The following is a 16,891-nucleotide window of genomic DNA, read 5'->3' on the forward strand; positions in this document are numbered from 1 at the left end:
GCGGCAGGTTCGGCCGATCGTTGCCCCCACTGGCCGCGGTTCGCCGTCCCGGGCCAATGGGGGTGGCGGGAAGCCGTGGCCAGCACATCCCTCTGCCCGCGCCGCTTCCCACTGCCGCCATTAGCCCGGGATGGCGAACCGCGGCGAGTGGGGGCCGTGATCGGCCGAACCTGCCACGTCAGCAGGTAAATAAACTGGCCCGGCCCGCTAGGGTGCTTACCCTGGCGAGCCGCGTGCCGAACGTTGCCAACCCCTGGTCTAGTCAGTACTCAGATCTGGGCAAGTCAGAAACTTTAAAGCAACAGCCAAGTCAAGGATGTGGGTTGATTGTATGAGCTAAGTATGCAAAGAGCAGGGACAATATTTGGGCATTACAGTGCCAGCTGCCAGAGAGGCCTTTGGCATACACCATTTTATTTTATGATTCTTCGATTTTGAAACTGCACACAGAACACCCATAGTGTATACTCTTGCCACTGTATGGTCAGTGTGTTCTGTTCAGTGTGGCATGTGTCTTCATTTAGGGACAGAGAACCAGGCACTGTTCTTCGATTGGCTTGCACTCATCTGTCCTCAGTAGTGCCAAGGAAATCCAGTTCAGAAATGGTTGAATTAAAAGACTGGCTTTTTCCTCAATATATTTAATTATTCTTATCCTTCTCAGCTTTTGACAAATAAACGGACCTCAGTTAATGTAAATTGACAAACTCAATCTATTACCAAGGCTGCTGCTGTTCCCAGATCACTAGTATTCAGCTTTTCACCATACCTAGGACATTAGAGTAGTAGTTGTGTTGGTCCCTTTGACAAGATTGTGTTAGTATTTTTGGTAATTACTATTTACTAGTTTATCACAGAAATAACATCATAGCTGTCAAGTTCAAAAATAGCTCCGAGTGACATTTTTGCAAATGTGAATGAGTGGAGTAATCAAGCCTTTGATTCTGCCTGTCACTCCCCATTTCTAATTATACATCCAAAAAAAAAATCATGTTAAAGAGCACTATTAAGCTTGCAAACTCCAGCAGTCAAAAGTTAGGAAATGCAGAATTTGAAATACCTAGGGCCTGATTTTTCAGAGAATTTATCATTATGTAGCACTTCATGTGTTCAAAGCACAGCTCCCATTGACTTCATGTGCAGCTGTGAATGCTCAGCACTTCTGCAAAGCAGACCCCAGGGTCTCAAGTAGCCCAGGGAAGCCAGCTGGAACAGGGAATGTGGGTAGGGGGGTTACTGGAGGTCAGGGTGGGGAAGAGACAGGTTGGATCAGGAGGTGGGTGGGGAGGGGCTTGGGAATGGCTGGGTAAAGAGGTTTGGACAAGCAGGGTTCCTCAAGTAGGGAACCCAGAAAAAGAGGCACCCACAATTAATGATCACCTGCGAAAAATTCAGTTTGTGATTTGCCTAGCATCGCATAGGCAGGGATAGGATCTAGTTGTCCAGGGCAGCATTCAATTGCCTTAATCATGAGATCCTCCTTTCTCTTCCTGCAATCCCCTGCCTCAGTCCTACGTACCTGTGGCTCTATGGGCTGGGCTGTCATTGCTGCTGTCACTGCTGCTGTTGAGCTTCTGCCTTGTTGCTGCTGCAGAGGTGAGGGAGCAGCATGGACCCACACACACACTGCCTCTCCGGCTGATGACCATCTGCTGGCAGGCTTAGATGCCTGCCTCCACCCATCCTGGGATTGTTATTGTAGACTCGCTTTCGCAAGCACATGTGGGTGCATGTCCCTCTTGGGTCGTCCCCCCTCCCCACACACACACACACTTCTCCTTAGTTTGCAGTGGGCTGTTGGGCCACCTCCTCCTCCTCCCCTTGCCTGCCCATGGTTTTCCACCCTCACCCTCACCCCAGTCTCAGGTGGTCCCCCTCTCCTTTGCAGCTCCCTGCTTTCTCCAATCTCGTGTGGTCCCCCTCCTCCCTTGCAGTTTGCTGCCCTCCCGTTTTGGGTGGTCCCCTTCCCCAACTCCCTGCCCCGCATTTCCCTGGCTGTTTGCTACCTACCTCCCCTGCCCTGCCCAGTGCCCCCACTGGAAAACACCCAACTATTTTAGCTGAAATTAAAAATAATCAAAAAGCCACCACCACTCCCCCCTCAAAAAAAACCAGCCAGAGGCAGACAGAATGGAAAATTTCAGCCCAAATGGTTAAAGTTTGGCAAAATTGTAAGCAACTGAGACAGGGGGCCTTATAATGGCAAGTGTCAGACAGCCTTAATTATAGGCGATGGTACCAGCCCCACCTGTCATAACAGTTTAATGACAATACTTTGAACCCAGGATCTGAAGGTTCTCTGATCTATATGGGAAGCAGGTTAGTATTATGCTCCTTTTACAGATGGGAAACTGAGATATGGGAAGTGACATTACTTTCCCAAGGCCACTCAGTGAATCGGTGGCAGAGCTGGGAATGGAAACCAGTACTCCTGACTACAGTCCTGTGCTTTAGCTACAAGATTACCATTTATTTTACATGCCTCCATAGTGTTTTCCCTCTCTTTGTTCCAGTCTCTCTCCTATCTCTTTTTTTTTCTTTACTGTTGTCTCTCTCTTTGCCCACTATTTGGCCCTTCCCTATGGCTTCTCTTCCAACAGTGTTTCTGCCTCCTCCTCCATATTTCTCCCGATCAGTCCTTTCTCTCCCTAAGTTTCTTTGTCACCCCTCTGGTCCTGTGAGAGAGTCGCATCTTAGCTACCTCCTGCGGGTGAAATATGTAGATTCTCAGCATGACCGCAGTGGTTTTTAAGAGGAGTTTAAGGCCCGGCTTGACAAAGCCCTGTCTGGGATGATTTAGTTGGGGATTGGTCCTGCTTTGAGCAGGGGGTTGGACTAGATGACCTCCTGAGGTCCCTTCCAACACTGATATTCTATGATTCTATTCCACCCCACTTCCTGCCTCACAGTGCCGCCCTAAGAGTCACAGGGGGAGCAGTGAGAGGGGAAGAGGAGAGAGACGTGGCTACCTACTAAATAGTCCCAGGATAGGCTCCAGTAGCTGGGAGGAGGAGGAGTTGACAGAAAATCTTGCTCGATTGTCTACTTGCTTATGAGTAAGGCTACGTTTTAGTCACGGGTATATTTAGTAAAAGTCACGGACAGGTCATGGGCAATAAACAAAAAGTCATGGCCCATGACATGTCCATGACTTTTACTAAAAATACCCGTGACTAAATCTTACCTGCTGGGAGTGGGCCGCTCCTGAAGACTGCTGCTGAAGGGGGGAGGAGCCTGGGGCCCCGCTGCAGCTGGGGGGGAGCCAGAGGCCACCTGCTGCTGAAGGGGGGAGTGCCTGGGGCCCCCTGCCACTGGAGGGGGGGCGGCTTGGGGCCCCCTGCCGCTGCTGTGGGGAGCAGCCAGTGGTCCCGCCACTGCTGCCATTCCCGCAGGGGGCAACCCAGGCCTGCCGCCACCACTGGTCCGGGTGGGGGGCAACCTGGGGCCCCACCACCGCTGGTCTAGGCCGGGGATGGCCCAGGGTCCCGCCACCACCACCTCTAGTCCCAGACCGCTGCTCTAGGGCAGCACAGGGGACAAGCTGCCTGGAACTGCCAGAGCAGCATCCGGTGCGGCTGGCCCATGGGCTTCCCCAACTGCTGGGGTGGTCCTGAGGTCAGCTGCACCAGCGCTGCAAAATTCATGGAGGTCATGGTGAGTCACGGACACCATGACTTTTGTGACCGCCGTGAATGATTTGCAGCCTTACTTATGAGTGAAATTCCAGCTGGCATGATAGTGGCATCAAGGCAAATGTGTTACTGTCACTCCAGATGAATGACACTTGGCAGGCATGTAAACTGGATGGATCATATTAATCAAAAAGTGTTGCATCCAGTATGACGGAATTCTGTATTAAACCTCATCAAATATAAAGAGGAACTGATTACAGAACTAGCAATTAATGGTAACTTAGGTACAAGTGATCATGATATGATCACATTTTAATGTGCAAACAGAATAAAATCCAGACCAGTTATATATATAGATAGATAGATAGATAGATGCTTTAAAAGATCCAATTTCACAAAGCTGAAAACAACTATGAGCCAAATCACTTGGGAGGAGGAATTTCATCAGACAAATGTGAATGATATATGACACTTTACTAAATGGCCAAGATACGATGACCAGACAGCAAGTGTGAAAAATCGGGAGGAGGGTGGGGGGTAATTGGAGCCTATATAAGAAAAAGACCCAAAAATCGGGACTGTCCCTATAAAATTGGGACATCTGTAATGTATCTTTCTTTCTTTATATTATATAATATAATATAATATAACAAAGTGAAGAAAGGGGAATTAGATAGTAATGAATATAAATTAGAATCTAGGAAATAGCAAAAATTGACAAGGGAAGCAAAGGGATAGAAGGAGAAATCTATGACCAGTAAAGTGTATGGACAATAAGGAGGCATTGTTAAAGTATATTGGGAATAAAAAGAATTCTAGCAATTGTATTGGTCCATTACCAGTTGTAAATTATAAAATTATCAATAATAATGCAGAAAAGGCAGAACTGTTCCATAAATATTTCTATTCTGGGGGAAAACAGAGGATGTAATCATATCAAATGATAACATTCTTTCTTTTCCACTATTATCTCAGGAAGATGTTAAACAGCAGCTACTAAAGTTAGACATATTTAAATCAGCAGATATGGATAACTTGCATCCAAGAGTTTTAAAAGAGTGGGCTGAGGAACTCGCTGAAACATTAATGTTGATTTTGTAATAAGTTTTGGAACACCAGGGAAGTTCCAGAAGATTGGAAGAAAGCTAAAGTTGTGCCAATATTTTAAAAGGGTAAACAGGCTCACCTGGGTAATTATAGACCTGTCAGTCTGACATAGATCCCAGGCAAGATAATGGAACAGCTGATACAGGACTCGATTAATAAAGAATTAAAGGAGGGTAATAAAATTAATGCCAATCAGAATGGGGTTTATGGAAAATAAATCCAGTCAAACTAACTTGATGTCTTTTTTTTGATGAGATTACAAGTTTGGCTGATGAAGGTAATAGTGTTGATGTAATATACTTCTGTAAGGCATTTGAATTTATAATCACATTTTGATTAAAAAACTAGAAAGATATAAAATGAACATAGCACACATTAAATGGATTAAAAGGAGGATAACTGATAGGTGTCAATGTAATTTTAAACAAGGAATAATATCAAATAGGTGTATTTCTAGTGGGGTCCTGCAGGGATCAGTTCTTGGCCGTGTTCAATTTCACGTAATTATTAATGAGCTGGAAGAAAACATAAAATCATCACTGAAAAAGTTTGCAAATGACACAAAAATTGGGGAAGTGTTAATAATTTAAGAGGATATGTCACTGATACAGTGCGATCTGGGTTGCTTGGTAAACTGGGTGCAAAAAGCAATATGTGTTTTAATATGTAAACATCTGTATGTGTACATCTAGGAACAAAGAATGTAGGCCATACCTACATGATGGGGGGACTCTATCCTGGGAAGCTGTGACTCTGAAAAAAGATTTGGGGGGCCAGGTGGATAATCAGCTGATCATGATGTGGCTGTGGCCAAGAGGGCTTCAAGAGGGCTAATGCAATCCTTGGATGCATAAACAGGGGAATTTCAAGTAGGAGTAGTGAGTTATTTTACCTCTATGTTTAGCACTAGCATGAGTGCTGCTGGAATGCTGTGTCCATTTCTGGTGCTTAGAATTCAGGAAGGATATTGATAAGTTGGAGAGGTTTTAGACAAGAGCCACACAAATGATTAAAGGATTAGGAATGATGTCTTAAAGAGTATGTCTACACAGCAAATTAAGCCTGGGCTAGAGCCCCTAACCCCCTTGTTTCCACACACCAATTGTGTTAACCTAGGACTCGAACCTAGGGCCACAGGACCCTGCAGGGCCCGAGCGTGTGTTAAGCCCTATTCCTTTCCTGTGTGCACATGGCCCCATCTTGACTTGGGTCCCGGAAGTTTTCTGGATGTATCCCAGAGTTCCTTGGGGCAACTTCCTTAGTCCTGTCTACACTGACAATCTGTGGTGCAGTCTATTGCACTCTGTTGCAAATGGAAATCACACCGCCATTTGCATAGGTCAGCAACTCAGATCAGCGTTAACCCATTCTTCTGAAGATAATTAGGACATGAGTCTCCAGGGCTGTCAAACTATAAAAATTAAACCTTGCCATTCTTAAATTTTAAAATGGGATGTTCAATGAAGGTGTTTTTGTTCTGTTGGGTTTTTATTTATTTTTGTCTGTTTGTTTTGAAGTTTGACATAAAATGAAGGCGTCAGAGGAAAAACAGACACCACTGGTTACAGAGCAGTGAAGTGCATTGCCAGGGTGACCCCTCTGCACCCTGGAAGGCAGGGATAAGGGATCCCTGTAAGGCTGTGGGGAAATTTTGAGGCTGGCTCCCACTTGCCACTCTGACAGTGCACCCAGCCCAGGCACCCCTGCACACGCCAAGTGAGATCAAACTGAACCTTCTGATATTTTCCCCTTTTTCTGGCACTTTCAAATTGAGATGGTGAAGCTGGCATGGTAACCTTCCCCACTCTCCACTGGGAATTATTTTGTAAACCTTCCCACACATGCTTTTTGTTCAGATTGTATTTGGTGTTTCCCTAGCTACTTCCATTTCCTGGTTAAAAACAGGATTTGTCGTATCTGAGTTACAATTCAGAACAACACCGGGGAACTATAGGCAATTTACCAGCATAGGGACTCTGCCTGTGGGAAGGGAAATGTCCTCTCGGTCACTCACCCTCAAAGGAGTCTAGCTTCGTGCGCCCAGGGAAGCCCCTCATTTCTGACTGTTGATGAGGTAGACTACAGAAAGTGCATCTACTGAAGGAATCCCACATCCTTCATTCTCCTCTGGGAACTAGTATGAGGACCTGCAGTCACTTGGGATGTGGGGGTGAAGGAAGAAATAGCAAATGAATGGGCCTGACTTCTGAGAGTTACCAGCTCTGGATGAAGGAGCTGGCTTCTGGCAATAGATCAGGAGTAACTCCCAGGGAAAGAACTGTCCATGTTATTGCATGTCACTCTTAGTAGCAGCAGACCTAGAGCCTGCTTCCTTGATCCTCTCATCTCCTTCACTTCTGCCTCACAGAACCTGTAGTAGCAGACTGGCCTTCTCAAACTAGGCTTGTCTAAGGAGCATTTTCTTTCCCAAAGGCAGTGTCTTACGGTTTTGACCAAGGGATTGCTATGAGTCCTGCCATAGACCAATGTCCCCAAATCCTGTATCTACCCAGGAAGTGTAGCAGTATGGCCAACTACAAACATTCAAAAATCATGAGCCAAATCCTAAACAACGTGAAATTTGGCTTACTCATGAGATTCTAAAAAATGTTGGGTTTTTTAATTTACCTTCTGGGTTTTGATCATATAGTCCATTTTCAAACTTTTCTCTACAACCATGATGGCTAGAAACTTATTCACTTTAAATGAAAAGTGAGTCTCATATGATCACATGACTCCAGGAATTGGAGCTTAAGAAAAACATCTAAAATCAGGAGAGTTGGCAACAGGGTCTGGGAAACACCTAATTTTAATTAAAAAAAAAATGAAACTATTAATATGGGTGGTTTTATCTGAATTTCAGACATGCAACATCTTGACTCATACGAACACATTTTTATGTTGATGTAACATTCCACAGTAAAATAGGACCCTTCATTCACATATTTATGCTTTTGAGTTGAACTAGAAAATTCAGAGTGAAAAGCCAAAATTCCCCTGATTATATGTGCCTTTTTTCTCCTTCACAGCTTTTTTTGGGAAATACCTCAATGAATACAATGGCAGCTACATCCCTCCTGGGTGGAGAGAGTGGGTTGGATTAATCAAGAACTCTCGCTTCTATAATTACACCGTTTGTCACAATGGCTACAAAGAGAAACATGGATTTGATTATGCAAAGGTAATGTCCAGAGACATTTACACTGCATCAGATGACTTCACCTTTGATTGATTACACCCATGTCATTTTCTCACAGTCATAGAATCAGATAATTTGAGATCAGTTTCTCAAATTTAAAGGTGCCATTGTAGAATGAATAAAAAGCTACAAGGTGTCTTTAATCTGGTGTCTCTCTCTCTCAGAAATGGGTGGCTCCATGTAAGAAAAAAGAATAAAGGCCTTTCTAGAAGAAAATATTGTGTCTTGTGTTGCTGATCTCTTATGTTAAGATGATGGTACAGCTGAGTATTGCCAGTTAAGCAAATATTAAGCAAAGCTTATCTGGTGCTGTTTTCCATTATACTGGGTGTGCGTGGGGGCGGGGGGGCAGGCTCCAGATATGAGAATGAGAATAGATAAGTGCAAAAACAAGGGTTAGAAAACTTCAGACTTTGTTTGCACTCCTGACAACATTTGGAATGTATGCCAAGGTGACCTGCCCACTGCAATAAGATTTCTCAGAAGCGTGTAGCACTGGAAATGCTGTAGTTTCCAAATCACTTTATGCAAGCTGGAATTTCCTCAGAATGGAGCTCGTGGAGGATGATACAGATGTTGCAGCTGTAGTTTCTGACCCATGTAATGAGATTTCATTGGAAGCTCACAAGAGCTGTTTCTGATTTCCCCACCTGTAGAAATTACATGACACTGATACAAAGTGTAAAATAAAAAATAAAGAATACTAGTTAGTTATAAATTCCTTCCACATTTTCTGTGTATAGCAAGAATGTATAATGTTTAGGAAAACAGGAAGAAAATTGAGAGCAATAACCCATTCAATGACCTCCTCTGAGGGTATTTCATTTTACTAGACAGATATCAAAAACTGCCAAAACACTGGTGCCCTGGTAGGTGACCAGATCATCATAGTTCCTATAAATAAGAAGTCAGTCTCCTCCACATCATTACAGGAGCATTAACATCTCTAGACTACTTTATCTGCTGTGTGAGAGAGAGGGGGATGAGAGGAGAGGGAGGGAGAGAGAGAGAGAGAGAGAGAGATTACAGCTGGTTGGTTTGTCCTAACACTGACATGCGAGGGACACAGATCCAGTCCCTCAGGCACTGCTTTTGCAGCTGTTTAGGGTCTTGAATCCACAACATGTGATTAGTCATGCCTGAAAGTGCTTGAAATTGCAAACATCATCTCAGAACTTTCTCAATGAAACTCACACTAGACCTCCAGGCCAACAAAGCATGCTTAGAGGTGGCAGGTGGTTTAATTTAAGTTTTCATCTTTTTTTCTTCTTTCCATTTCCTCCCTTTCCCATTTGCCACCTTGGCTGCGGGTTAAACAAGTTTATTAGCAAGTAACAACCTTAACCTCAGCAGCTGCAATTCTTTATGTTGTACAATTAAAATAACAGACCCTGCAGGAATTCAAGTGCTCCCTATATTTATATGTTTGAATGCAATTTCTTTGATAAAGACATTCCTAGGCAACCATATTTTTTTAATATGTTCAGTGTTGTAGACTTCTCCCAGGTCGCACAGAGGCAAATCTATATTTTGAAGAAAGTACACAATAAGGACTTAGATGTAAATATGAAATGATATTAGGTATGGGTGGTTTCTTGAACTTTGGTATCATTATGTTTTGTCAAAGAGCTTTATCAACAAAATTTAAGTAGTATATATCGGCTCTATTTTATGTGCTGGAAAACACTATGTTGCCAAGTCTGGTAATCATATTCAGTTAATACAACCTGTTTTATGGGTAAGAGAGTTTTGCAAAATACACTCCCATCTAATATGCCTTCCTAAGAAAGTAATTAATGCCTGGTGTGTCCTGTGTTCTTTATGATCATGTGCCTCTTTGAAGGTACGTTTTTACTTCCTGATCTAAGCGCTAATGATTATTTGGTATAACATAATACTGTGATCTGATTAATGATGCACGTTGTAATTTTTATTTTGTGTTAAATATATGTTACAGGACTACTTCACAGACTTAATCACTAATGAGAGCATTAATTACTTCAAAATGTCTAAGAGAATGTATCCCCATAGGCCCATAATGATGGTTATCAGCCATGCTGCCCCTCATGGCCCTGAGGATTCTGCACCACAATTTTCAGAGCTCTATCCAAATGCTTCGCAGCACATGTAAGTAAAATTTGGATTCTGCCAACTCTGGGTATTTGTACTGTTGCTTATTGTTTTTCATGGAGACACTGCAGGAACATACATTGAGGGATCTGTAGTGAGTAGCAAATATAATTCCTTTTTAGTCCAACTGTATGTTGGACTGTGCTTGTTCCTTTAGGGATGGACAATGCCAACTTTTACAATAGTGAGGAACTCTTTTCTCTGGGGAAGTGGTGTAAGACTAAGAGCTCTTTATTAGAGAAGTACAAGGCTCTTTGCCATTTTGTGAAGGCAGCTTCTATGTTGAAACAAGTAGACACTGTGAGACCCTGCTGCAAAGATATTACTTCCTTCATGTTCCTCTAGAGGACATAGTTTTCCTGAGAGCTGGTTAACTGAATATGTTAGTTGTGGCAGTGTCCTTCGGCAGCTTTTCTGCAGATGTTCACACCAGGCTTGCTTACAGAACAGCAACAGCCTGGTTCCCAAGCAGCCTGTCAGTCTCTGTTTTTAAATAACATGCTGCTTATTATTTTTGTAAGGTGGTTGTACTGTTCTAATGTCTGTCCCTACTGGCTTTGGGTCCAATAAATTATTGATTAAAAGGTTTAGCATTTATCTGAAGAAATGAGGCCACAGGTACAACGTCCCTTTTTTTGTGTTGTTCTACAGGTATATTTTCAATGTGTGCAAGTAGGTGATAGGCAGCAGCAGATCCAAATCAATCTATTTTTGTTTTAGATTATAACATAGGAGGAGTTCTGACTGGAATTCTCCTGTTCTAACCCCCTAGATATGGATTACACAGATTCTTTTGACTGTGTGAAGAACAGGAATTGTACCAATTACCTTCTGCCCTTTCATTCATGATCATGTGGACCAACTTAGACTCATAGAAGATTAGGGTTGGAAGAAACCTCAGGAGGTCATCTAGTCCAGGGTTCCTTGCTGAGGCCCCCCCTCAACATGCTATAAAAATGCCAGGGCCCAGCGGGGACAGGGAACTTGGGGCTCCGGGCATAGGCATACTTTTACTTCTATTTGGGGGGAGGAGAGGGCAAGAGCTGGTGGGGCTTGAGCCAGCTCCACACAGTGGGGTCCAGGGAGAGAGCAAGCACCACCTCACTCAGGAGGCCACCCAGCCTGTCTGGGCTATGGGGGGATGCAACCAAAAAATATAACTCAAAGAAGGGGTTTAGTTCAAAAAGTTTGAAAATTGCTCAGGGTGCAGGTAGGGGGTAGCTGGGGCTGTGTGTGGACAGGGGAGTAGCTCAGGGTACTGGGAGGGGGTAGCTGGGGCTGTGTGTGGGCAGGGGAATAGCTCAGGGTGTAGCCAGGGGGGTACCTCGGTGCAGAGAGGAGGTAGCAGGGGGCTGTGTACAGGAAAGGGAATAGCTCAGGGTGCAGGCAGGGGGTAGCTAGGGGCTGTGCACAGGCAGGGGAGTAGCTCAGGGTGCAGGCAGGGGGTAGGCTGTGTACAGGCAGGGGAGTAGCTCAGGGTGCAGGCAGGGCATAGCTAGGGGCTGTGTACAGGCAAGGGCAGGCTCCCAGTGTGGCTCCCAGCTTTTGGGGGAAGGGGGGCACTGGGGCTCCCAGCTCCTGGCTTGGGGTGGGGGGAGGTTTGCCGGCTTCAGCCCTGCACTGATCCTGGCTTCGGGGGTTTGAGGTGGCGCTGGCATCAGCTCCTGGCTTTGTGGCGGGGGGTGGGGGAGGGGCGCACTGGCTTTAGCCTATGTCTAGTCCTGGCCACCAGTCTGGGTACTCTGCATTTTAATTTAATTTTAAATGAAGCTTCTTAAACATTTGAAAAACCTTATTTACTTTACATACAACAATAGTTTAGTTATATATTATAGACTTATAGAAAGAGACCTTCTAAAAATATTAAAATGTATTACTGACACCAAAACCTTAAATTAGAGTAAATAAATGAAGACTCAGCACACCACTTCTGAAAGGTTTCCAACCCCTGGTCTATCACCGTGGTCTGCTTTCTCCCAGACCCTGTGATCTTTCCCTGCATTCTTTCCTGCATGTTCTTGTTCCCCTGTCTCTGGGTTTCCAGCCCAAACTCCCTCATCCCAGTAATCCACTTCCTGGACACTACAGTGCAAATAAGTGATGGTCACATAAACACCACCCTATACCGGAAACCTACTGACCGCTATACGTACCTACATGCCTCCAGCTTCCATCCAAGACTCATCACATGATCCATTGTCTACAGCCAAACCCTAAGATACAACCGAATTTGCTCCAACCCCTCAGACAGAGACAAACACCTACAAGATCTTTATCAAGCATTCGTAAAACTACAATACCCACCTGCGGAAGTGAGGAAACAGATTGACAGAGCAAGATGGGTAACCAGAAATCACCTACTACAGGACAGACCCAACAAGGACAATAACAGAACACCACTGGCCATCACATACAGCCCCCAGCTAAAACCTCTCCAGCGCATTATCCACGATCTACAGCCTATCCTGGAAAATGATCCCTCACTCTCACAGACCTTGGGAGGCAGGCCAGTCCTCGCTTACAGACAACCCCCCAACCTGAAGCAAATACTCACCAGCAACTACACACCACACCACAGAAACACCAACCCAGGAACCAATCCCTGTAGCAAACCTTGTGGCCTACTCTGTCCCCATATCTACTCTGGCGACACCATCAGAGGACCCAACCACGTCAGCCACACCATCAAGGGCTCAGTCACCTGCACATCCACTAATGTCATATATGCCATCATGTGCCAGCAATGCCCCTCTGCCATATACATTGGCCAAACCGGACAGTCCCTCCTCAAAAGAATAAATGGACACAAATCGGACATCAGGAATGGTAACATACATAAGCCAGTAAGTGAACACGTCAATCTCCCTGGTCATTCTATTACAGATTTAAAAGTCACTATCATTGAACAAAAAAACTTCAGAAACAGACTTTAAAGAGAAACAGCAGAACTAAAATTCATTTGCAAATTCAACACCATTAATCTGGGTTTGAATAGGGACTGGGAGTGGCTGGCTCATTACAGAAGCAGCTTTTCCTCTCCTGGAATTAACACCTCCTCATCTATTATTGGGAGTGGACTACAGCCACCTTGAATGAATTGGCCCTGTCAACACTGGTTCTCCACTTGCAAAGTAACTTCCTGCTCTCAATGTGTCAGTATATAATGCCTGCATCTGTAACTTTCACTCTATGCATCCGAAGAAGTGAGGTTTTTACCCACGAAAGCTTATGCCCAAATAAATCTGTTAGTCTTTAAGGTGCCACCAGACTCCTTGTTGTTTTTGTAGATACAGACTAACACGGCTACCCCCTGATACTTGACACCAATCATGTTAATTATCCGTATTTAACCTGCTCTGCGTTGTGTGGGGTGAACATCCCATCACACATACAGTCTCACATTTGTCAGTAGTGCAAACCAAGCACAAATGTTCATGGCTATATTAGGCAATGGGATAATTCCTACCTGCTTTCACAAGTACCGGTATTGTAAGTTCAGTTGTTAAGTATGCACTTTAACGGGAAACCAGTTCTTGAGAAGAGTTATAGATATTGGGTTTGGAATTGGTGCTGTCCTTCTGTGTTCTGAAGATACAATAAGAAATTGTTCACAAGTTAATGGGGCAGATTCTCTCTACCCTTTGGCAAAGAGGAGTATAATTTTCACTCTTGGCTATAACTGGGATTCATTTTAGGGGAGGCTAGGAGGTGATACTGTTAGTTTTGCCCTAGGGATTCTGTTCAGAAGAGAGGCACTACATCAGCACATGTCCCTGTTGGTCTTGTCCTTCCTGTCCCTGGACATTTTAGGATCTGTCCTTGCAGGTAGTGCTGCTTTATTCTGTTTCTGAAGACTTTATGACTGCTTGTGTTTGGAGTCTGGGTTCCTCTGGCTTGCATTGGTGGAATCAATGAAGTAAATAAGTCCCCATGGGTTTAACAGAAGAGGAACATAAAAAACCCTATTTTGTTTTGTAACACCATTAGAAATGTTACATGAGCAATCTGAATAGGTGAAGCTGTGGATCGTGGTTGTCCATTTGAAAATTTGATTTGCTGTGAGTATTTGTGCCACCTACTCTTCCTATTATCTGTATAGACTAGAAAACTATGAAATCAAAATAGCTTTAATCTGCTAAAATGCTTGTTTTGGAAGCCAGAAAGCGTGAATCAGGTGTGTCTCTTCCTGTCTACCTTGGTGGCCTGGATTTCCTGGCATCTTTGTTGTAAAGTGTTCCTTCTCTAGTTGCCACGAGAGAGAGACTTGGGTGGATTGTTTTCTATTTCTTGTGAATGACTGGGCAGGTTAAGAGTTCAGTCAGCAGACAAAGAAGTGAGACAAATTGAAGACAAACTGCCAATTTGGGTGCATGAAGCTACTAAATAGCTGGTTTCTATAGCAAAAGCATTAGCAACATGTTCTGACTAAAAGAAAGAAGTTAAGTGTCTCACACAAATATGTGGCTGTCCCTGTGAAAACAGTGCAAGAGCAATAAAATCCCTCCTGCCTGGGTTAGTGTAACTTGAACGTTTAACCCTTGGGTTTTCTTCCTTGGTGGTCAAGCATCATTTGGATCACTTTTGTCTGACCTTGGGTTACAGCCATCTGACCTTCAATTTTGTTTTTAAAATGTAGTTGTGATATCGTGTTACTGTAATGCTTATCTCCAGAAAAGAAGGGAAACCAGGTCAAAAACTGCTTGCTGGCTTTGCAAACTGAGCTGGAAGGTTATTCCTAGCGACCAAGAATTAAGTCTACCAGCCACATGCAAGAGGAGATTCCGTTTAATAAGACAGTAGCTTACACATGCCCTTAAATTATGTATCAGTTCATTGCTGGTAGAGAGTCTGTACTGTTTGTGGTTTAAAATATTAGCTGTTTAAAAAAATAGAGGTATGTTTGATTGGGAATGAGCTATGAGGTCACAGGTATGAGCTGCAGCATAGCTGCCATAGCAATATTTCCATTCCTTTTTGATTTCATATTTGTTTTTTTCTTTTGTGTCCTCACCTACTTGATTGAAAGAAGAAAGTCAAATGCGCACAGGTAGAAATTCCCATATTGTTTTTTAATCCTTTCTTGTCAAAAATATATATGGTAATAATGCCAAACAGAAAAGATGGACTGGCACATAGCTGTCATTTCACAGCCCCCTCTTTCCACTGCCACCATACGAATGAATGCTCACACATTGAATGAAAACACTTAAAAAGACAAGCAAGACTGAAATGTTTGCTGTGAATCCTTAGTGCAAATGTTCACTTGTTAACTCCATCATCTTCAATTTAAAGTGAAAATCAAACTCTCTCATATTAGATTCAGTAAAGGATGAAATCTTTTTTATAAGTATGAAGAACACCATCTCTGGGCTCTTGGAATTTTTCCTCATCCATACAATGTCTGCAGAGTTAAAAGAATTCCTGGAGTGTTGGCTGTTGTTTATCTATCACCATGTTGGGCTGTTGGTCTTTTCTGAAAATATATCATACTGCCACATCCATCCAGCGATGCTCAAAAAATTGTTTCCGGGGACTAAATTAGTATTGGAAAAGATGAAATACACTAATGTGGGAATATGTGATTCTGCTGGCACAATGGATGTCAACTGTTGGGAAGCTGGGGCGTTAGACTTTAGGAAACACTATATTTAAATATGAAATTTACAAATACAAGAGATGGCTCTGTCAGTTAAAGTGGAATCCTATTCCATGGCACCACCTAGCATTAAGGCTCTGACTTAGAGAATACTCCCATGAAAGTCTACATTCTTAGTTAAAGTAAGGCCACCGTACGCTTCCCTGGCACTTTAAGTCCTTTTTACCCTGCAGCATAGAGTAGTCTTAGAGCAACTGTGAATTAGGCCTGAGATATTTATAGCACTTCTGAAAGAAAATTAAATTATATGATGTAAACAAACTTTAGAAGTAAAAATCCACATTACCAAAGAATGTCAGAAATGGAAATCCAGAACATTTCATGTTGTGCTGAATAAAAAATCTCCAGCCTGACAGGAGGACCACTGCCAGACTCTATGGTTGTCTGTAATTGTAAAAAATCAATTAGTACCCCAAGAATGACATTAATGGTTTCAGAAAAGCGAAGTGGTATCCAAAGCAGACGTTTTTAGGATTTTCAGACTTTATTTTTTAAAAGTGTAAGGTTCTGAAGTTTATTCACAATATGAGTGCAGCATGAAAAGAAGCAATATAAGCTTCCCCACAACATGCCTCAGATGTTGACCTTCAGATGTGATCTAGGTCTAGATGTGAGACAATGGTTCATTCTCCTTGCCCATTCAGTCATTGATATGTCTGCTGAGACTGTCAACAACCTGCCAATTATGGCGGTCTTTTTTGTAATGTGGGCTCTTGTCCACTAGAAGCTAGAATGGGATCACAAAATTACTTCATATGGGGACAAATGAGTCTCACAAAACTGGGTGAGTGGGCAACAAAATGGCAGATGAAATTTAACGTTGATAAATGAAAAGTAATGCACATTGGAAAACATAATCCCAACTATACATATAAAATGATGGGGTCTAAATTAGCTATTACTGCTCAAGAAAGAGATCTTGGAGTCACTGTAGAGCAGGGGTCGGCAACCTTTCAGAAGTGGTGTGTCGAGTCTTCATTTATTTACTCTAATTTAAGGTTTTGCGCGCCAGTAATACATTTTAACGTTTTTAGAAGGTCTCTTTCTATAAGTCTATAATATATAACTAAATTATTGTTGTATGTAAAGTAAATAAGGTTTTTCAAATGTTTAAGAAACTTCATTTAAAATTAAATTAAAATGCAGAGCCCCCCGGACTGGTGGCCA

At 43.2% G+C, this 16,891-nt stretch overlaps 1 protein-coding gene across 6 annotated transcripts in view; it reads left to right on the forward strand.

Moving 5' to 3' along the window:
* SULF1 (sulfatase 1) overlaps positions 1–16,891 on the forward strand; it is a 169,299-nt gene that overhangs the window by 86,522 nt on the left and 65,886 nt on the right. For all 6 annotated transcript variants that reach the window (XM_034763061.1, XM_034763062.1, XM_034763064.1 and 3 more), the window contains 2 exons: positions 7,769–7,920; positions 9,896–10,065. In XM_034763061.1, the coding sequence (XP_034618952.1) occupies positions 7,769–7,920; positions 9,896–10,065 (322 nt within the window). The remainder of the gene's footprint in view (positions 1–7,768; positions 7,921–9,895; positions 10,066–16,891) is intronic.

Source organism: Trachemys scripta, chromosome 2 (assembly GCF_013100865.1).
Source record: "Trachemys scripta elegans isolate TJP31775 chromosome 2, CAS_Tse_1.0, whole genome shotgun sequence".
NCBI classification, from domain to species: Eukaryota; Metazoa; Chordata; order Testudines; family Emydidae; genus Trachemys; species Trachemys scripta.